The sequence below is a fragment of the Danio rerio genome, chromosome 23, assembly GCF_052040795.2.
Source record: "Danio rerio strain M-AB ecotype USA chromosome 23, GRCz13ab, whole genome shotgun sequence".
NCBI classification, from domain to species: Eukaryota; Metazoa; Chordata; class Actinopteri; order Cypriniformes; family Danionidae; genus Danio; species Danio rerio.
In genome coordinates this window covers 23,224,626-23,248,035 of record NC_141043.1, presented here as the reverse complement: position 1 = coordinate 23,248,035, position 23,410 = coordinate 23,224,626, and the positions used below count along the sequence as shown (strand labels likewise).

The 23,410-nt window shown below is 37.0% G+C and overlaps 2 protein-coding genes across 13 annotated transcripts in view; both read left to right on the top strand.

Annotated features, from left to right (window-relative positions):
- Positions 1-8,571, top strand: part of lamb2 (laminin, beta 2 (laminin S)) — a 78,950-nt gene extending 70,379 nt beyond the window's left edge. For 4 of the 5 annotated variants that reach the window (XM_087305275.1, XM_087305278.1, XM_087305276.1 and 1 more), the window contains 4 exons: positions 1,425-1,566; positions 4,298-4,474; positions 4,541-4,700; positions 7,808-8,571. In XM_087305275.1, coding sequence (XP_087161401.1) covers positions 1,425-1,566; positions 4,298-4,474; positions 4,541-4,700; positions 7,808-7,944 — 616 coding nt within the window. In that variant the 3' untranslated portion in view covers positions 7,945-8,571. 5 annotated transcript variants of the gene reach the window in all.
- Positions 8,572-10,541: 1,970 nt separating this feature from the next.
- The window catches only part of usp19 (ubiquitin specific peptidase 19), a 32,418-nt gene continuing 19,549 nt past the window's right edge, over positions 10,542-23,410 (top strand). For 7 of the 8 annotated variants that reach the window (XR_015523422.1, XR_015523421.1, XR_015523423.1 and 4 more), the window contains exons 1-9: positions 10,542-10,900; positions 12,266-12,586; positions 17,087-17,218; positions 18,884-19,020; positions 19,344-19,844; positions 19,924-20,233; positions 21,429-21,585; positions 21,665-21,736; positions 21,822-21,937. Coding sequence is in view for 4 of the 8 variants with exons in the window: in XM_087306902.1 (XP_087163028.1) it covers positions 12,427-12,586; positions 17,087-17,218; positions 18,884-19,020; positions 19,344-19,844; positions 19,924-20,233; positions 21,429-21,585; positions 21,665-21,736; positions 21,822-21,937 (1,585 nt within the window). In the remaining 4 variants the exon portion in view is untranslated. Of the gene's footprint in view, positions 10,901-12,265; positions 12,587-17,086; positions 17,219-18,883; positions 19,021-19,343; positions 19,845-19,923; positions 20,234-21,428; positions 21,586-21,664; positions 21,737-21,821; positions 21,938-22,400; positions 23,328-23,410 lie in introns of those variants that run through there. The other variant, XM_087306903.1, reaches the window with a different exon arrangement.

Genomic DNA, 23,410 nt, shown 5'->3' with positions numbered 1-23,410 from the left:
AATGTGCTTTATCCACCTGGATGGCGCGACGGCAGCCATTTTGCCCCAGACCGCACACCACACACCAGCTGATTGGTGGAGAGGAGACAATAATGAAGCCAATTGAATATGGGGATGGTTAGGAGGCCATGATGGAAAGAGGCCAGAGGGCAGATTTGGCCAGTATGCCGGGGTTAAACCCCTATTCTTTTCGAAGGACATCCTGGAATTTTTAACGACCACAGAGAGTCGGGACCTCGGTTTAACGTCTTATCCGAAAGACGGTGCTCACTGAGCAGTATAGCATCCCCGTCACTATACTGGGGCATTAGGACCCACATAGACCACAGGTTGGGCGCCCCCTGCTGGCCTCACTAACACCACTTCCGGCAGCAACCTAGCTTTCCCATGTGGTCTCCCATCCAGGTACTGACCAGGCGCAGCCATGCTTAGCTTAAGTGGGCGACCATGTGAGAGTTGCAGAGAGCTAGCTGCAGAGAGCTAGCTAGCATTTTTGCTCCAACCTTAATCAAACACAGCTGATGCAAAACTGTGCAGAACTGCGGCCCTCCAGGAATTTATTTTGAGATATATGCTGTAAACCACAGGTGTCAATGCCAGTTCCTAGAGGGCCGCAACCCTGCACAGCTTAGTTCCAACCCTGCTTCAACACGCTTACCTGTAGGTTTCAATCAACCCTGAAGGACTCAATTAGTTTGATCAGGTGTGTATAATTAGAGTTGAAACTAAATGGTGCAGAGCTCCGGCCCTTCAGGAACTGGATTTGACATTTGTGCTGCAAACATTCAAGTGTGTTTGTATGTGTGTGTTGTCTGCCAATCTGCTGTGGTGTGACTTACTAAAGCGAAAAACATATAAAATTGTTTCTGGAGTTGCAGAAACAATCATTTTTATCAATATTATAATTTAAGACAAAATTATTAGCCTGCAAATTTTTATTATTTTTCAAGTATTTTTGCCAATTAATGTTTAACAAAGGACATGATTTCAGAGTATTTCCAATTAAATTTTTCTTATGGATAAAGTCTTATTTCTTTTAGATTGGCTGGAATAAAAAATATACATAGTTTTATAAAAAAAATTCTATAAATATTATAAGCACCTTTAAGAAATTAAATTAGCTACAACAGAACAAACCGCTGTTGTCCAGTGACTTACCTAATACGCCTAACTTGCCTGGTTAAGCTTATTACCCTAGTTAAGCCTTTAAATGTAATTCACATTAAGGTGAATACTAATATCTTACTAAATAACTAGCAAAATGTTATATACTGTCTTGTTGACAAAGTAAGAATTCTTTAACACATGAGATAAACAATGTTGTATTAATGTTTGAATTGATATTATAATGTGTGCATTAAGTAATCTGGAAGGAAACATCAGTAGCTTCTGTGTAAATGTGAGTTCTGTGTTTTGTTCTTCAGGAATAAGGCAGAGGGGGTGAAGAACACAGCTGAGAGTGTGAAAAAGGCCCTGAATGATGCCAGCAGAGCCCAGGCTGCAGCAGAGAAAGCCATCCAGAAAGCTAAGAATGACATTGGCTTAACTCAGAACCAGCTGGCACAGGTAGAGCCCCATCAATGCAGACAGAACAAGTATAACAATAGCAATGAATTTAGCAAACTTAGGGTGAATAAATCAAAACTGCACATCTAATGTATAATGGTAATAGACATGGCATGGTTTAATTTCCTACACAAAATTGTAATGTTTGGGGTATTTTCAGAGTCCCTTTTACTGTTTAAGGACATCAACACATGAGCTTCATCCCTAGAGCTGTTTTGACAGTCATTTCATGAACATTTTACTTTTCTTTGAGAACATATAATAGTGTTTATAGACAACATACAGAAAATCAAGCAAAACTCATCAAAATAAAAGTTCAGGTTAATTTATGACAGATTATAACATAAATACAGTGCATCAAGAAAGTATTTATAGCGCTTCACTTTGTCCAATTTTTTTATGTTTCAACCTTATTCCAAAATGCATGAAATTCATTTATTTCCTCAAAATTCTACAAACAATACCCCATAATGACAATGTGAAAAAAGAGTTTTTGAAATTGTTGCAAATTTATTAAAAATAAAAAACCTGAAAAATCACATGTACATAAGTATTCACAGCCTTTCCTGTGAAGCTCTAAATTAAACTCGGGTTCATTCTGTTTCCACTGATCATTCTTGAGACGTTTCAGCAGCTTAACTGGCGTTCACCTGTGGTAAATTCAGTTGATTGGACATGATTTGAAAAGGCATACATCTGTCTATCTAAGGTCCCAGGGTTGACAGTGCATGTTAAAGCACAAACCAAGCATGAAGACAAAGGAATCGTCTGTTGACCTCTGAGACAGGATTGTCTTGAGGCACACGGCAGGGGAAGGTTACAGAAAAAATTCTGCTGCTCTGAAAGTTTAATTGAGCACAGTGGCCTCCTTCTTCCATAAGTGGAAGATATTTGGAACCACTAGGACTCTTCCTGGAGCTGGTCGGCCATCTAAGCTGAGTGATTGGGGGAGAAGAGCCTTAGTCAGGGGGGTGATTAATAACTCGATGGTCACTCTGTCTGAGCTACAGCGTTCTTCTGTGAAGAGAGGAGAACCTTACAGATGGACAGCCATCTGTGCAGCAATACCCCAATCAGGCCTGTATAGTAAAGTGGCCAGACGGAAGAAACTGCCCGCCTGGAGTTTGCCAAAAAGCATCTGAAGGACTCTCAGACCATAAGAAACTAAATTCTCTGGTCTGATCAGACTAAAATTGAACTCTTTGAAGTGAATGACAGGCGTTACGTTAGGAGAAAACCAGGCACCGCTCATCACCAAGCTAATACCATCCCTACAGTGAGTTATGGTTGTAGCATGAAGTGAAGCATGGTGGTACAGCATCATGCTGTGGGGATGTTTTTCAGCAGCAAGAACTGGAAGACTAGTCAGGATAGAGGGAAAGATGAATGCAGCAATGTACAAAGACATCCTGAATGAAAACCTGCTTCAGAGTGCTCTTGACCTCAGACTGGGGCAATGGTTCGATTTCCACCAGGACAATGACCCAAAGCACACCAGCAAAATATCAATGGAGTGGCTTTACAACAACACGGTGAATGTCCTTGAGTGGTCCAGCCAGAGCCAAGACCTAAATCCTATTGAACATTTCTGGAGAGATCTGAAAATGGCTGTACATCATCGCTTCCCATAAAACCTGATAGAGCTTGAGAGGTACTGCAAAGAGTAATGGGAAAAAATCCCCAAAGACAGGTGTGCAAAGCACACATTTTCCCAAATAAAACAGTAAAATGTTCATGAAATGACTGCCAAGACACGTCTAGGGATGAAGCTGATGTGTTGACATCCTCAAACAGTAAGAGGCCAAACTCTGAAAATACCACAAACATCCCACTTTTCTGTAGGAAATTAAACCATGCCATGTATTCACACAAAAAAAAAAATGCAGAAAAGGCTGTAACATAAAAAAATGTGGAAAAAGTGAAATACTTATTGGATGCACTGTATAGGCCATACTTTTTTTACAAAAAATTTACTAATAATAACAATAAAGTATTTTTTATTTTAAATATTCACAGTTTTACCTTTAAACTTTACATTTTAACAGAAACAAATCCAAATTTGAGGAAAAAATTATTCATATAATAATTCATATAACTCCAATAATACATTTCACAAAGTTCAGCAAAATTGTCTTTCCCATGATTTATTATTTATTATTTTACTTAACTAAAATGTTTTGGATACTAAATGGTTTTCTTGAGGTAAATGTCATTGTTTATAAGCTGTATTAATTTTTTCCGACAATGGTTTGTGGTTGGTAGCACGGTGGCGCAATGGTTAGCACCTTTGCCTGGGTGGAGTTTGCATGTTCTCCCTGTGTTTGCATGGGTTTCCTCAAGGTGCTCCGTTTTTTCCCATAATCCAAAGACATGTGCTAGAGATGAATTGAATAAGCTAAATTGGCCGTGTGTATGTGTGTGAATGTAAGAGTGCATGGGTGTTTCCCAGTACTGGGTTGCAGATGAAAGGGCATCTGCTGTGTAAAACATATGCTGGATGAGTTGGTGATTAATTTCGCTGTGGCGACCCCTGATTAATAAAAGGACTAAGCCAAAGAAAAATGAATGAATGGTTTGTGGTTAAAACACTCATTTAGCAATTACGAAGTGCAGCAAATTTCAGTACAGCTTCTTTCAACATCTAATAATGTTCCTGCAATAAACCTTACACTCAGTAAAATTCTTGCATTGTCCATATTTGACCATAATGTTTTTTTTGATATCTCTAAAGATCCAGTCAGAGACCTCCGCTAGTGAGAGAGATCTTAATGATGCAGTGGACAGACTGGGAGACCTGGAGCGCCAGATCGAGGCATTAAAGACCAAACGTGCCAACAACAGCCTGGATGCTGCACGGGCAGAGGAGACGGCCACCATGGCACGGGACAAAGCCAACGAAGCCAAAGAGGTTAGTGGAGCTCATATGTTTGTTTCCAGAGAGTATTTGTGTACTAAAATTTATCGTCTGTTTTAGATCCTGGATGGTGAGCTGTCCGATAAGTACCGTACTGTTCAGGGTCTGATGGACAATAAGGCGAAAACCATGCAGGACGCCAAGCACAAAGCAGAGCAATTGAGAGATGAAGCCAAGGGGCTGCTGAAAGATGCACAGGATAAACTGCAGAGGCTGGCAGGTGAGTGTGTGAGAGTGTCAAGTAAAAACACAGTGGTACAATTCAGTTTGACTGCTTTATTAAATTCGAGATGCATGTTGGATATTAGAGATGGGCAGGGAGTACATAACGTGAAGTTTCCAGACAACAAATGCAAAAAAAATTTTAAGTTACAAAGATGCATGTAATAAAGAATGCTAAATCAAAATACATTTCTCATGTAATCACACTACAAACATCTTACAGCCTCCGAGTCTCTGTCTGTTGTGATTCGGTTGAGACATTTATAAACATTTGGTCAATACATTTTATGAAGACATATTTTTCAATGTATTATATAAAATATGAATATGATTTTATATGTTCTTTTAAAATAATTTTAGTACATTATGATTATTTAAATATATTATTTAAATATATGTTTAAGTGCTTAATAATTATGATAAAAATAATTATGAGCAATATCCCACGCGTAGCAGTATGATATGGCAGTATATCGGCACTGGTGGGAGGTGTGCATTGTGTCCCACAAGTGACAATATACAGCCATATTGCACTGCTACAAGTATACAACAGTTCGACGGCATAATCGTGTATATAAAAAAGAAAATGAAACACGGAGAGTCTAAAAACCCTTTGCTATGAGGAACTACTTTCTTCCGCCATTCATTCTCATCTGCAGCTGACGTCAGAACAGCAGAAGCTGTTACTAATTCACCAACTTCACTTTAGAGCTAGTGTTTGAATGATTCTCTAACATAATGTCTAAAGTGACGACAAAACAGGTGACTTTGCTGACATTTTAAGATTATAAGGCTAAACGACATGAAATGCCATCAGTCTACAGAGATTTCCCAGTATTTCTCTGTTGCAATCGGGAGATCACAATAATTTACCCCGAAAAAGCCAAAAGCAACGCAAACACTACCAGATTACTATGGTATAAATACAGCACTACAACACTCAAAAGAGAGAAATCAAATTAGAAAGTCACTTACCAGCTTAATAATAATTTGATCAGCTGAGTTTTTTTCTTCTAAAGGCTTATTATGCAGTCTCTGTCGCCATCTTGTGGCAGAACATCAATCGTCTTTACTCTGTTCAGTACGACGGATTGATGGATGCAAACATGCATCTCTGAAATTCTAAATATTTCAAATAGGCACTGTCCTTATAAATAAACTGCATATTTAAAATCTAAACAACTACATTCTCACTTAAAAAACCTTTAAAAGTTAGACAGCTGCAATATTTGTCAAACTGTAGTGAGTTTATTGATCTGTTGTCACTATGTTGGCGGAGTAATACAGAGGGATGAGAAGGCTGTATGAGTGATATTATTGCAGAATATATAGTTGATTTGTCATTAATATTACAATATTATACAAAAATATATTATTAATAAAATAAAATATGTGTAATTAAATACTTAAAATATTTTATCTGTAATAATATGTGTCATTTAAAAATATGTGTAATTAAATACTAATTAAACTACTTAAAGGGGTGGTCCAGAATGTTATTTTTAAGGCTTGGTTGTGTTAATAAGATGCAAAGCAATGTGTGCTCATGTTTAACTTGAAGGAAATCGTGTTATTTTTTCATAAATCTCACTTTGATTATACACAGCTACTCAGCTAACATGAAAACGACTGTCATATTTCCTAGTTTCTCTAAAAGGCCCACCCTCAAGTGACTCTGATTGGTCATCATCATAATATGCTGTGATTCGCCGATCGGCTCCACGTCACGCCCTGACAAGCACGCGCGTTTTGTGTAAACAGTCAGTCAGTCAGTCAACACGTGTCTGTAACGAGTGAAAATGGGATGCGGCTCCTTTAACTGTTTCTGTGCCTTTTAGTGTGTTTATGCGTGTATACGATGAAGTATCTGTAACACGAGAAGCGCATGTGCGCGGGAGAGATTTTTATTGTTCTTTTTCTCTCATGCTCGGATTAAGTTATTTTCTATGGTGACAGAATAAAGCACAAGATGTGAGATGAGACCTTTGTGAGCCTGGATTGATTTGTTTTTGATGTTACACTCCAGTTGGGAAATCATTGCTGTATTTTTTTTAAATCAACGCGTTACAGGACGTCTTTCATGCATATGCGGAATATGCCTGTGTAAGTAACATGAATCGTTCACATATCTTTTGCGACTTTATTGTCCGAGTTGTAAAACGCATAGCAAAGCTGCCTATAGAGAGAAACTCTGCCGTCTCCCACAGAGAGACGCAGGTGCTGGCCAAGAGTGCGTGTATGTGTATGTGTGTGTGTGCGTTTACAGCCGTTTGATAAATATAGATTTGTAACGTTAGCTAAGTCGTTAGCGGTTACCATAATTTCCCGTTGTTTACATCTTTGCTACAACACACCGTTAAAGTTAGACACTGTACATGTCATGATCAATTTTAACAAATAAAAACACTTACAGGTCATGACTCAGAGTTCACAGCGTCTCCTTGCTCCATCTTTGAGGAGATTTTAACTGAATCCAGCACTGAACTGGGAGAGATTCTGGAAGCTGTGTTTTGTCAAATCATGCTTGCTATGTATTTTATAGTTCTCTGGAACATAATTAATATTGAACTGTAAGCACTTCTGTGTTTGGGTCGTGTCATTTGGAAGCCCAACAACAGAAACAGAACAGCTCTGTGGAAACAGCAGGATGGCATTTCTCTCTCTGCAGTAACGTTACAGCGCCTATGGCCACGGCCTTTACCTGCGCAGTGTGGGATGCGCAATAACGAACTTTTGTGATCTCACAGGGGGCGGAAGTATTTTTTGTAGTCCCCAAAATTCGTTAATTGTAGGCGTTGCTAAGCTAACTCTGTACAAATCAAGGTCTCCCTTTGCATTAAACTTTGAATATTTTACATTCAGAGATGCTGTTTATGTTCACACAGCTACATTACACATCAACTGAAGTTTAAAATATAATATCGTAGTGGACCACCCCTTTAAGTCAGACTGTTTTCTGAAGCTTATCTGTCAAGTATTTTAAAAACAAATGCTACCCTCTTGTGGTGACAAGCAATATTGACAATGTGCCATTTTCTTTTGAGGCGGTTATTGTTTTGTTTCCTCGTAAGTCTGATCTGGGTTTGTTCTAATATCGCATTACAGAGCTTGAAAAGGACTATGAAGAAAACCAGAAGGTATTGGAAGGCAAAGCCAGGCAGCTGGATGGCCTGGAAGATAAAATGAAGGCGATCCTGAACGCCATCAACAGGCAGATTCAGATCTACAACACCTGTCAATAATCCAAAACAGCTGGACTGAACGGATCTGCCATTTGACTCTTTTCCACAGGCTGCTAACATTTGCCAGCAAACCTACATTACGATGCCAAACTGCCATCAGACACTATGTGTGGATCAGATGTTGCTTTACTAAAGGGCTGCTGTTATACTGACACTACATTAACACTTTTTTCATTATGGAGTTCAATGAAATACAGATGTGTCTTGTATGGCAGAGAAGTGTTTCTTGTCATGTGCTTGTAAAATACTGTATACAGTATATAATGAAGATTTACAGAGTTTGCTTGAATGTAAAAGACACTGAATTGTGACAGAAGTTTTAGTGTATTCTTTTAACAGATATTGGTTAATGTTGAGTAAAAACACTCATTTTCTAATGAGAAACACTTTAGAATTGTTGTCTTCTGAAGAAAATAGTTTCAATATTAGACTGAATGTCTGTCAGAGAAACTACTGTAAGAACGGACTAACTGAGGCATTATAAAAATGAAGTAAAATGAAAAGTTGTCTATATAAGCCACTGGTTGTTTATCGTTGTTTATTACTGACCTACAGAATATTTTTTCTGATTATATAAAAATAGCAACAATGTCTTATAAAAAATAAAATATCCCTGTGTGTTCTGTATTCCTGTATGTCGTGTCACTGTTACACTTACCCCTTACATACAGTGCTCAGAATATACAAGTATAACCCTCACAAATCTATCTTTAAAATTCATATTTTAATAGGAATCTGTAGAATATTATATTTGTGCATATGCATTAGATTAGTCAGTACTGAAGCCAAATCTGGAGCTTATCTAACAAAATAACTTACGATAACGGTTCAAAAACTAGTACAGTCAAATTTATACATTATAGAAAAATATTCAATATATAATTTTTAAAAAAATCATGAGAAGCAAAAAATAATAATAAAAAAAATAAAATAATGTTATTGAAATTTTGTAGGTTGTAATGTATTTTATTGTTTTGCAATATTTAGCTTGAATTTAATTGTATTATCTATCAATTTGTAAATATGTTTGGTGACTAAAATATCATTTTGATAAATATATCTGTTGAATGAATCTGTTTTGTTTAATTGCACCAAAATACATTGCCTATATTCACTGAGAAATGGATACAAATATTCAGTTTCAAAGTGGGGTGTTCTCAATTGTGCTGAGCACTGTACATGAGAAGAAAGTGATTAAAAACAAAAATTTGCTAATTAAGTAATTATTTTCAATTCATAAATGTTTCCAGTAATTCAATTGTTGCTTTATTATCAGTTATTAACTTTAATTTCTTCACAAATTGTGAGTTTATTTGGACAATCACCTAACAAGTGTGAATGTTATCAGAAATATTGTTAATAATGTATTATAATTGTCTAGCTTTTTTAAAAAAGTGAATCAAAACTGTAAGATTGTTTAAATAGTCTTTCGACTCCATCTAATAAACTGCCAAAACAGTAAATCACAGTGAAGGCAGTTGCTGTTATTTTAATGAAATATAATCTATTAAAATAAGATAAACAATGGAAAACAATACCAAAATGTCCAACTTTAAAGGACACATAAAGTTAAAATTTAAATTTGATTTTACATACAAATAAATGCTAAATGTGAGAATTGTAACTTCTGTGGAGAAAAAAATGATAACTATTGATGACAATAAATAACATACACTGTCAATCTTAAGCACGTTTAAGTAAAAATGCAGCTTACTAACAATATTTTGACCTGCATTTTTAAAAGCAGAATAAAGCAAAAAATTATCACACTAAATTGTATTATTTTAAAAGACTAAATGGGTAAAAGGTAGCTGGTTGTTTGAAGACTAGTGGCAAAGCATAACGTTTTAAAAAGACAGTTATGTCAATTATTGTTTGCTGGGCAAATAAATAAATAAACAGGGCACTTTCTAAAATATAAAAATAATACATGCCATAAGCTGATATTTGCTGTTTTTCCAACACTTTAACAAGTTTGAATCCAAATAATGACATTTATCTTGATGTTTTAACAATAAGCTTACTTTATATCAGATATGTGTAGTAGGCATGGGACGATAACCGTTTTCAAATACCGCGGTTCGGAAACGACAAAGTTTTAAAAATGCCATAATTTTCTGTAAAAACCATTCTTATGGTAGGCTATGTGTAAGGTGTTTTAATTACGTTTTTTTTTTTTTTTTTTTTTTAGGACAACAGTATCTCCAGCAGAAAAGATATCCAAATATGCCGTTTTAAAATGTAAAGAAATCTGAGTTTTTGAAGACAGCAGAAGTCAATGATTCATTTGAATTATTTCACCTGACATATTTACTGTTTTTTTTAATATAGGCTAATAAATGTTCTCTAAATAAAATGTATTGCGTTGAATGCGGGGGGGGGAGTTTTCGTTTTTTTTACCCAGACAATTAAAAAGAATACATTTTAGAGCAGTAACTTAATCACAAGACCGTGAAACCGTAATAGTTTTATCCAAGGGTACCCTACAGATGCCTAATGTAAGTACACTTCAAGATATCCAAATCTAGAATATTCAAGAAAAAATCTTCTGCGCATGGTTGTTGTGGAGCAAGTGTCCGGAAGTATCTGGTGTGTGTGTGTGTGTTTGGGCAGGCAGGCAGGTTGGCGTGATCTCCGTCTCTACCCGGTTTGTTTTGTTCTCTAACAAAGTGCGAGTGACGGAGCGGCGCTCGGCTCATCGGGTAGAGCACGGACAGCGTCTTTGTTTTGTATGTACAGTGGCCTGGATTCTATTTTGACGCCACAAAATGGGTCCTGGTTAGGATTATTTCTGAAATAAAACAGCATTGAGTTTCAGGGGCAAGCTGATGCGGCTCAGGGGCGATCGGCGGCCCGCTGCCGTGTGTGAAGCCTGGGGCTGAATTAATCTACAGTCGCCGCGGAGGAAAGGACAAGCCGATAACGACTCCTCATTATAGGACAACAAAGAAACAGAGTAAGAATTTATGTACCTAAACCGGTGTCATGTCAAAATGTCACTTATCTTGCCGGTATCAACACTTTTGACAGTCCCGCACCACCCGACCTTGCGGTAAAATGGTAAAGCGCGTGCTGTGGAAAGCTAAGCGCATGATTAGCTGTGCGCCGGCGAGAGAGACTAAGCACAGGCCCTGCGCTCCATTCCCTTTATGGGCATTCGACGTTAGCTCAGTGTTCGCACAACACGGCTAACCAGTGTCTCTTATATCCAAACTACAGAGTTAAGATGTGTCACACTTTATGGACGTTATATTTATCTGCTCGACAACATAATTTACGTTAGGTGGTAGTTTGTTTGTGGCGTGTTTTGAATTAAAGAGTACTTGAGTGTGGTATCGAGTCAGACAAGCTATGCTAGTGCTGTTAGCAGCCGGGGATTTTAAGCAGCTTGAACACCTTTGAATACTGTTTTCTCATTTGACAGCTAATATGACAGCGGAAATGAAAGAGAACAATTATTTAGAGTTATATGTGTTATCAAATGTATTTGGCGTTTTTCATGACAACGACGTGTGTTCATATTGACATTTGCCGTTATCGTCGTTTGTGGCTAGTCGTGTAAGTAATTAACGTTAACACAAAGCTTTGGCTTTTTGTCATATTTATTGACTAATTAAAATCAGTAATAAATGACAACTAAGTGTAATTTTCGTTACAGCATAAGATATGACACTTTGTTGACACTGTAGAAATAAAATGTAGCAGAATGTAGGCAAATAAAATAAATAAACACCTAGTGTTATTGTTGTACTATTACTATTTACTTGTATAGCTTATTATATTGTTTGAATTCTACAATAAATAAAAGTACATTTGGTGCATGTTTAATCCATTTTGTTTATGCATGAGGTGTTGTTCTATAATCAGGCAGATTGATGATAAAGGCAACGTTTAGTTTCAAAGCTTCTTCTATCAGAACAATCATCATTTTCACAAGATAACTTTAATGCATCAAGATGAATTCAAAATGTCTTCCAAAATGATACAAAAAGTCTTACTATAAATGCTGTGAGATGAGCTTAAATGTCTGAACTGTCCAATCGTCACAAAATAATGACATAATCCAGGTTTTTGGATTGTACAGTGTATGAATACCCACGAGTAATTGTTAACCCTGGGTAAATTATGAACATTGGGCAAGGGACCAAGGATTTATTATTTCAAGTGTGATTTTATGTGATATCCTTCAACTTTGTCTGCCCTAACATTCGATCAGAAATTAAAAGTTGTTTCTTGTATAATTCCATCATTTTACTCATGTGTACTGCCGGTAAAATGGAGTCTGTTTGTATTACATCATCGCTGTTGCTTTTGTTTACAGTCTCCTGATTCTCTTCTGGGAGTGCTCTCACTTGAAACGCCGCCAAGATAGCTGGACCGGGCAGGAAACGGCACAGCTCAGATCCAGACCCCAGTGGAAGCGGCTCCGGCAGCGGGAGCGAGGTAGGAGACGGCCGAACCATCAGCGGCAAGTGGCTGAAAATGGCCAGCAGCAGCACAGGATCCAGCGAATCAGGCCGCAGGCGAGGTCAGAGGGGACCGGATGACACGGTCAGCACCAGCAAGAAGAAGCAGAAGGACAGAGCCAACCAGGAGAGCAAAGAGGCCAAACGGGTGGCTACCAGCACAGAGACTAAGAAAGGTGAGGCGAGGACAATGTAGTTTATAAACCCCCATAAACCAGGTCTGAATTACTTTATTTCACTCAGGTCTTTTACGCAAGTTCATTTGAATGCTTTTCTTTGTGATCGTGCTTTCACTTTTGTCTCTCGCCAAGTGTTAATCAGTCTTGTAAATCAAGATGTTGAGATTTATGGTAAATGGTTTACTACAGTGATGTCTAATGTAATATGAACTGATGGGAAGAGTCTGTGGTGCAGTGTCCTTTTGACCGTAATGCAGTTTGGCCCATAACTGGTGGTTAAAGGCATTAAAAGAGATTTTAGAGTCTTTGGGATAATTTCCTATTTGTTATTTGCTATAGTAAATAGTGAACTAGAAAATTAACAGACGTTAACTGTGTCTAGTTGTGTAATTGTTCTACTATGCTAGTTAGTATTGATTTAGCTGTGGCACTACATCTATGGCTTGTCTAATGATTTGTTGTTGTGTGGCATTAAATCTGGTTTTAGTTGGTATGTGGTAAATCCAGTTTTAATAAGGCTGACACTTATAATCATCTTTTGGTAATTACCTTTGGGCTAAATAGATAAAGAAAGTGCAACTGCTGTTATATTTATCAGCCGAAAAAAGATGGTTCTTAAAGTGATATTGTTTCTTTGTGCTGTTGTCATTTTAATTTTGGTATTGACTGTTTTTAATACTCTATATTTACTGTTATCATCCTTGGTGTGAATGTGACCATTTGACCAGGCTACAGAGGGATTATTTAGGGTTGTCACATTTATTAAGCCATTTGATCATGTATATTTGGTCAGAAAAAACAAGTTGTAGTAAATGTTATTGGTAGTTTGGTTATCTATATTTTTTTACATTGTAATTTGTATTCAAAATCTCATGCATCACTTTATCTTTTGTCAGAAAAGACATCCAACTAGGGCTGTGAGATTTGGGGAAAATATATAATTTATTTATATATATATATATATTTTTTGTCAGATATTGCGATTTTGATTAGATTTGTGCTTTAATTTTGTTGTCAAGCTTCAGCTCAATAATCTGTATCATAGTTTCTTACTGCTAAAATGCAGTGTTCATAAAAAAAAGGAACTGAAAAGATATTAACTTACTTAAATATTTATTCCAATTTTTTTTTTCAAGTATTCAGAAAGAGTAAGCTGTAAACACGAATAAAATAACCTTATAGTTCTATAAACAAGTTGAACTTAAATTAGGGAGATAGTATAGCTTATTATACACTGTCAAGCGATAAGTGTCACTGGCATTACTTTCAGTTGACTTTTCAGCAAGACACTCCTCATATCACCTCAAAGCCTGTGGTGGTTTTTTAGGTGCTGGTTGTTGTATTTCCTCGTGCTGTGGCAACAATTCTATGACAGCTCCTACAAATGACCTGTTTTTGTTTGGTGTCTGTGACTTTAAAATCTAAATATTTCCATATTACCGATGTCCTGTTTTTGTTTGATATTCGTATATTAAAGCTTCTGAAGCGGCAAACACCATCATTCCACTTGTTCGCATTTTTTGTCTGCATTTGTTTTTTTGTTTTTTTTATTGTGGTTGCTCCGCACTTCTGATTGGGCAGAACGAAAGTGTGCTCACTCAATTGGCTAGTAAGACTAGAGCTGCGTCCCAAATCGCATACTTATGCACTATTCTACGCCATTTTGTAGTATAAATAGTGTAAGTAGTGTGTTTACACTGAAAACTCTTAAAATAATAAGTGCACTTTAATTACCCGGATGATGCACTCATTCAGTCGCTAAAATGAAGTGTGTAATGATGGACACTTCACGCACTCAACGACCGCAGGTTTGCTTGCGTAGCGGAAGGGGCGGAGCTATCGGACGCACATGTTGGATAACTTTATTTATTTTGGATGGAGAGAGCAAAATTCTCCTACTAGAGTGATTATATTGCCTCCCGATGGTGAATGTGGCAATACTCACGATAGGTATTATTTGATAATTCGGTCATTTATTTCACTGATTTGGCAACTGTGAAACGTCATCAGGGAAACGGTTTGAATTTCCGTTTAGTAAAAAAACATTAGTGTGCCATTTGGGACGCCACTACATACATGTACTATCCTGTTGAGTGTGTAAGTGCATAAGTACATAGTGCATGAGTGCATAGTGTATAGTGTGCCATTTGGGACGCAGCTTAGGACACACTGATGGCAGCAGTCACGCATTTTCTCTGGGAGGGAGAAATGAAATAATATACATATATATTTCATATCACAGCCTCTAGTGATTAGCTAATTGCAGCGTTTCAAATTGTGATTTGATTTCAATTAATCGCACAGCCCTACATCCAACGTATGTGGTCAATTGTTTGGTCTCCGTTGCACTTACAAATTATTTACACACCACTTACTTTTGAATAATGGAAGGAGTGAGAATAAGAAAATAAAGAGCAGTTTATATGGCATTAAATTGGGTTTGTAAGTGACATAAACTTGTGTCACAAAGTGAAAAAAGCGTTCTATTCTGACTGACACACTAATAAAGCAAATGTTCAGGAAGCCACTTTGTAGACAGCGTACACTCATGAGTTAGATATGCATATGATGTTAAATATAAGCTGTGGAAAAAAGCTCACCCGCTGACATACTAAACTTGAAGCAAATGCACAGAAAACCACACCTTGTACACATGCAATTGCAAGTCAAGATTTTGTGTGTGTGTGTGTGTGTGTGTGATCTTATTTTTGTGTGTCTAATTTATATTTTTATATGGTGAAATTAATATATGATTGTCAAATGCCCATCACATAAATTATCACATAAAAATGTCTCAAATTTATTGGATCTGTGCATTTGGCCGCAAAATCACAGTATATAATAAGCTTGTCTGTGTTAATAATGTTAATCAAATACTGTAATAGAAGACAAAACAGAAGAGTAAGGGAAGATCAGACTTTGCGTTTGCATTTTTATTAAAAATTAGGTCATAATTAGTGTTTTTACTAGGAATGCTCTGATCAGAATTTTTTGCAGCTGATAAAGAGTAGCAATTCCTTGTTATGGTGAACGGCCGATACACTTTCATTTAAACGTTTATTATAATAAGTTGTATTAAAAATTTTCGAGTTAAAAATAATTAGTTTTTTTATTTTTTCTAATATTTCCAGCTAACTTTTAATGAACTTGCAATATTGTTCAAAACACTGTACTTTCAGTTCTTGTATGTAAAAAGATTTAACGTCTAATATGTCCTCTGCTTGTAAACTCATAAACCAACACTTTTGATCGGTTCATGAGATCGGCCAGATTACCAATCACGTAATGAAATGTAAATATCGGTCGATACCAATCTCTTGCTGATTGATCGGAGCATCCCTATTTATTACACATTTATTTTTACATTTCGTTTATTTGCTGTAGGAAATTCTAAAATGTCAAACCTACTGCTGCTGAAAAAAACCCTGTTCATTTACTTGATGTCTTTTTGTTTTAGTTTATATGTCACATTGTTATTTTCTTAGTACCAACAATCTGAGACAATTAGCACAATACATAACCATGAAATAAAATTTTACAGAACATGAAATTACATTTTGGGTCTTAACAGTTTGTCAAAACACCATTTAACACTGACTTCAACATTCCTTTCAGAGAAAACCATTCTAAAGCCTACATTCACCTCATCAGAAACAGCTTTCAGTTGGCAATAGCTGATGCAACTGTTGGTTTGGCAAATGTTCATGAGCGTATTGTTTGTTTAGCGTCGATGTGCCAGCCTGTTTCTAAGGCTGTGTCCGGTCTGCTGAGCTTGTTTGCTTCTGCAGTGCTGAAGTGCTGTAATCTAAGCCTGTGAGTCTCAGCTTCAATGAAGAAGGGCTTTGTCAAGGTCAGTGGAGTGGTTCTACCCAGCACATGCATGAGAAGACTTCACTTATGCTCCTTTTTATTTACACGATGCCCTCATTGGCCTCTCCACATACATTCGATACGAACACGCCATTGTCTTCCTCTCGTCAAAGTGTTGCATTTCATCTCTGCAAGAGCAGTGCACCACCCCTGCACGAACAGTAGGAGTCTATCTATGTAGTGCTGATTCCCCATCCTGCAAAGAAGCCTCATGGGATACTGGCGGAGAGGAGATGACATCATGTGAAATAAAAGCCCAGCTGTGGGGCGTTGCAATTTGGTGGTGACCTTTTAGATCTGCGTGTCACAGTGAGAGAGAGTAAAGTGACGGGACTAGCTGTCACTTGACCCTGCAGCTCGATCCTTCGAGATAAACACACTCTCTTTCTTTCTCGGTCTTTCCTGATCTCTAACATGCACCTGCGTTTAATTTAGTAGCAGAGAAATTTGAAATCGAAAGCAGCTTGGCTTTCTGCTATGATCGGCTGAGGGATTTTGTGGTGTTATCATGAAATCAGGTTTGTTGTAAAATCATGGAAAAACACAGCTAATTGTATTCATTGATATTAGTGTCTCACTGTGTTTGAGACCAGTGTAATCACTGTGTATGTTCTTTTCTCTGTGTAGACTTGTTTCTGGACTGGAAGCAGAATGCATACGAGGTGATAGTGAGGCTGAACTGTGGAGGTGCTGGGGAGCTGAGAGTAGAAGATATCGAGTATGACTTTTCAAATTCCGCCTGCCACATCCGGCTGCCAGGTAAGGGCATTGTGTGTTTGTGTCCCTCTTTTTTGGCTTTATCATTAATCAAATGTTTGGACCAGATTTGAATAGAATAAATAAAGGGATATTTCACCTAAGACTGAAAATTCTGTCTTAATTTACTCACCCTTTACTTGTTTCAAACCTGTTTGACTTTTTTTTTTTTTAGTAAACACAACTATTGACATCCATAGTTTTTTTCCCTTGCTATAGAAGGCAGTATCTGCAGGTTTTTAGCTTTCTTCAAAATATCTTCTGTAGTTTTCAACTGAAAAAAGAAACCTGTAATCGGGTTGGGCGATGTTGACCAATTTGGCATCGTACGGTGTCTAATGTGAAACATCGCGATGGACGATGCCATCGTCCTCATAGGCGGGGGGTGGTGGTTAAATATCAATTAATTCATAACGAATTAATTAATTGTAGCCTGCCGTTTTTACTACCTGACCCACATGGTCTTTGCTTTACCCATAACCAAACCATAAATAAATAAAGTCACAAACAAATGACCCCGTCAATCACTTTTTTTCCGCGGGACTCTGGCAAGAGTAGGCAGAGTGATCTGTGTCATTATAATGGCTTTTCCCACAGCTGGTGGAGGAGACGAGAGTTTGGTTGGAGTTCACTGTAGTACATACATTTTCATAGTTTTCACTGCAAAATCCTCACCGAGTGGCCCATTTAGGAGACATTTATGCAGAATGCATCTTTGCTCCTAAAAATGCCAAACGCAGCTCTCGGGAACAGATTAAACAGTTGTTATGTGAACTTGCTGATGTAAAAAAAAAAAAGCCTGCAATGCTTGCCCTGCCTTAGTGCTCTTCTTATTGGGTCACTGCTCTAGAACTGAACGTGAATGATTGGTTAATATCACCTATCAATCACTCAGTCAATGCCTTCTGCCTTCAGATAACAGGAGCTACAACAGCGAAAAAGTGAAGCGCTGAAAATGAGAGAATATAACACTGACAGATTTACCTAAAGTTACTTATAATGGCACATCCTATTAGTGATCATGTGCTGAATGTTAATCCACCATTTACACTTTTCCAAGAGTGGATATAAGATCATTGTTTCAAGTCTGCTATGAAAATAACTAAAGCCATTCCCTGTAAAGTCTGTGGGATAGGATTTGCAGGTAACAGCATTTGCCATTGAATGCACACATTTTGAGCGCGAGAGGTGCTGTATAATCCTTCATTTATTCCTCACGATGCTGTCAGCCGTGCAAGTGGTAGCTATATGTAACATTTAACACAGCTCATGAAAAGACCATTATTGCTATTAAGCTGACATGCAAATAAGAAGTTATATATCATTATAATGTGGGGCGGGGCGATGGATTGCGATGCCAGCTCAGCATCTTGAAGTTTGTCGTCTATTGGCACAACCCTAACTCATAAAGGTTTGAAACCATGCAAGGCTGAGTACATGGAGTTAATTTCCATTTTTAAGTAAACTATCCCTTTAATGCTTTTCTTTTTAACTTCTTGTGCAATTTTAAGTTGCTGTAAACTTTACACAGTAGTACTGTTTTCACTGTATTTTTGATCATGCTAGTGAACAAGAAAATTATACAGAACAACAGCAAAAAAAAATCTTCTTACCGACCCCAAACCTTTGAATAGTAGAGTATATCCTGTGATCTTTCTGTTTTCTTAGATGGACGTGAATGGAGCTGTCATCTCCATGAAGAGATTGAAGCCTCCTGCAGTAAATTGAATTATAAGGAGAAATCGAATGTCCTGCAGCTTGTCATGCACAAGAAGATCCCGCTCAACACCTGGCCCGCCTACGCTGTAAGAACATCTGCTCACTGTCAGTCTCCTGTTGTCCACTTCCTAAACGCTTTTTAAAAAAAGGCTCTTAAAATATATATATATATATTTTTTTTTGCCAAGCTAAATGGATTTCTGTTGGGCTGAGACATCTGTCATAACAAATTCTGCAGCATTTTGTAAACTAATCAGTTGCTAATTATTTATTAACTAATCAGCTTTTTTATTGTTAAAATGTTCTTCTTTTCCAATCTGCATGCAGCTTTGAGTGTTCATGAATGTTTGCATAGTCAGAGGTCCTTTTAACTAAGCTTTATTTATTTTTAATTCCCCTATCAAACAAGAAAAAGTCAGAACCAGTGAACATTCTTCAAAAAAATGGAAGCAACAACTACCAGTCAAGCACAGGACGGTCTGAAAAATCTAGCGAAGCCATTGAGAAAACGCCCCCAGTGAGCTCTGCTGAGCAGAAACGAGGTAAACCTGACCGAGGGCTGAAACGAGGGATGAAAGGCAAGCAGGTGCACGTCACTAAGAGCACAGGAGAAAAAACGCCAGAGATTAAATCAAGCGATAAAGCAGACTCGATCAATGAGCCCAGTGCAAAGCGCACCACGCGGCCCTCTAAAAACACAAAGGAGCCCCCCCTAGCTCCCTGCTTGGGAAACGAGTCGAAGTCCAAAGCAACAGTTAATGGGAAGACGCACACATCAGAGGTTAACAGCGGTGCCTCTTCATCAAGCAATGCAAAAGACAACAGGGCTCAGATGCAGGGCAAACCTCAAGGATGCCAGGCATTGCAAAAAGAAAAAGGGATTGACAGGAAGCCAAAGAGCAATGCTCAGGTAAGCTAATAATAGTAATCTGCAAATAAAATCATGAAAAAATTCTCTGAAATCCTGTTTGTCTTGGTGTTGTTTATAGGTTGGATCAGGGGAAAGCAAGAGCGTCTCTGTGTGTGAGCCGCAGGTACCGCAAAAAGACCATTCTACTCCTGTAAAAACATGCACTGATAAAATAGCGTCTGATGAGCCAGAAAACAGAAAGGAGGAAACGAAGCCACAGGCTGAAGGCCACATCCCTAAAATGCTTCCCTCTCATGACTTGGGATCTGGAGAGCCTGCATCAACAGACTCCAAAAGAGAGGAGTCTCCACAAAAGAGCCACACAGAGGAGAAGAGGGACAAGTCCAAAGAGGAGCCACAAGGAGCAAGCCAAGAGGAGGATACGGAAGGTCAGTTAAAGGCATAGTTCATCCCAAAACGACCAGCTCCCACCCAAATGTCATTCCAAACTCATAAGTAGGCCTACATGGAATCTGCGCATGCAGAAATCTGCCCATCATTGAGTCTATTTATTTACATGTGTAAATGTATATTTATTAAGTTAATTATTTCCATAATCTTGACTAATACGAAAATGTTAATATGATTTGTTTACAATTCAGTTTGTAAAGTAATATTTTCTGTCTTTTAGTTGATATATTATATGAGAGACTTGCTTTGTTTCCCAAATAAGTGGACACAAGTGGATTTGTTCTGTAAACATTAAATAAAAGTTAGAAAGGTATTACTTTTTATATTATATAGTAAGTTTTTAGTTACACTCCGTAAATCTATGCATGCATACATTCACAGTTTTTTTTTCAGTAAATTCTGTGCAGAAATAGGAACAAAATGTCTACAGATTCTGTCTGGCCCTAATAAAAATATTAGTGATCCTCATTAGTTTTTGTATGGCAAGCAAGCATTCTTGTGCTACCAAGAGCAAATATGAGTGCTGTAAGCTTTGTTTGTTGATCAAAGTTCATATGAAAATAACCACTTGATTCATGTGAAAAAAAATTTTTTCATTACAAATTTTTGCAAAATTTTTCAATGTGTTAAGAACAGTATTGTATTGAGGTTGAGTAAATGATGAAGTAAACCAGCTATTTAAGAACACATTTGGCATCTGCTATATTGTATAAATGTTTTTGATGCTTAAAATTCTTTAGAACACTGTTCACTGAAAAATATTGAAAGAAAATATTAAAAAGTTTTTTTTTTTTTGATGCTTTAAATGCTTTAAACAGTACTTTGTTTTTCAAAAATATTAGACTGCACAAGTCTCTTTAGCATTAATACAAAATCTTTCATAAGCAGCAAAGAAGTATCAGCATATTAGGATAAATTGCTGTTTTAAAATGAAATGTATTTAAATTGAAAAAGCAAATATTTTAAGTTAAAATATTTCAGTGTAAAACACATTTTTAAAAAGTGTAATAATTTTAGACCTACTATATTTTATAGCTTTTTTATTGTTAGTATTTGTTAGTATTTTGTTAGAAATATAACATTGAAATTAATTGGAGACTTAAATCTAAATATTTGAATGTAAATGTATGTGCTTTACATATATTTTTTTCTTGTGACTTTATGTATTTTAAGGTCCGGAGCCAATGGTGGACTTGAAGTTTGTGAAGAATGACTCGTATGAGAAGGGAACAGATCTGATGGTTGTGAATGTCTACATGAAAGAAATCTGCCGGCAGACGTCCAGGGTGCTGTTCAGGGAACAAGACTTCACTCTTATCTTCCAGACCAGGTGAGACACACTTCTCCACACACAAGTTTTCAAAAGTTCAACTCATTACATTTTCACTCATTAACGCTACTGTCCACAGTGATCCCAACTTTTTGCGCCTTCATTCGGATTGCGGACCAAACACTGTCTTTAAATGGCAGGTTAAACTCAGGTAAGCTTTTCAGATGGCCATCCTAATCTGATAATCTCAGTGCCTTAATGGGTTTCATCATTGATCCTGTTTGCCAATGTTTCAGGAATCTAATTCAGCCCGATCAGTCCAACTACGCCTTCACTCCGTCCCGTATCGACATCACCCTGAAGAAGAGACACAGTCAGCGCTGGGGGGGTCTGGAGGCCCCTGCCACACAAGGTCTGCTGCTTGGATTCTGTTTGCTTCTGAGCAGTTTTTATTAATGCAAACACGCAATCATGTTGTGTACATCATTTTTGATAACCTTGCCCTTATGTATAGTCAGTTCATTAGGTGAGTAGCAATACAGACTTCTCATGGTTTGGTTTTAAGGTCAAGGTTTTGGTACACTTTGGTATATGATATGTTTAATAAAAAAACAGAATATCTAATCAAACATAACACTGCTCACTAGAGTTGAAGTCAAAATTATTAGTCATCCTTTTTCTTTTTTTCCCCCCTTTCTGACTGATGTTTAAGGAATTTTTCACTACAATTGAAATAGAAACATATTGAATCAGAAAATTATAAGAATAAAAAGAAAATTAAGAAATTAAAAGAATACTACATTAATGATGTTTTTTAACTATTTACAAAAACATTTCAGCCAGAAATCCTTAACATTCATATATTTTTTCTTATTGCGCAGGTCTTATTATTACAGTGGACGAAGTAGTACTGTTTTTGTTTACATGTTGAAATTAGGGCACCTAATGAGGAATGTGACTACAGGGAGTGATCTAGTAACTCAATATGAGTGTGAGAGGGGGTCAAGCCAAATGTGCCAATGTGTTCTTGTGTCAGTGCCAGCCTGCTGACCCAAACTGCTGCTCTACACAGCCTCAGTCTTTTAATTAAATATTTTGTCAATCCCTTTATTTAAGTTTGCTGTTTTGTTTCTTATAATTATTTTTAAAGAATAAAAGGATTGTCTAGCTCTACACAAACTGATTGTACACATTTCAGATTCAGTTGCGAAATGAGAGAATTTGTTTGTATTTTTTAAGGTTGTCTGACTGATTCCCCTTTTTTTATTAATAATCAAATAAAAAAACATAGATTTATCTCGATTCAGGTAGCATTTTTAAATGAACTATCTGGTTAAATATATTTCCATTTAAATTGTAGCATATGAAGTGCATGTAAGGTGAGGTCAAATTTTTTACAAACATTTTAAAATGGTAATAATATTTTAGCATTTGAGTTGTACTGGTTGGTTTCTGCTGGAAATATGGGTGTTGCTGTTCATCCATGCACCATTACTTTGTGTCTTTATACATGCAAAATGTGTCAGAGGTCAGTCTTGGTGTGATATAAGCAAATTTGTGATCTTCAGATTCAATAACCATATGCACTTAGTGTGGTTTATTGTAATACATTTTTCGCTCCGTTTGTCAGACCAAAAGTGGTAGATGGTTTGCCATGGTTTCCACTACATTCATTCTTCCGTGGCGGAGCGCCACACCAAAATTCATTCCGTCACGGCTACATTACAGCTTCTCATTCAAAACATTTAGTTTTGGTTTGTTTTTTTATAGCGGATTATAATTGCACCAAAACATATTGAAAGGTAAGTCAGGGCTCGAAATTAACCTTTTTGCTTGGTTGCACCGGTGCTCCTAACTTTAAAAATGTAGGCGCATCAGCCAAAAT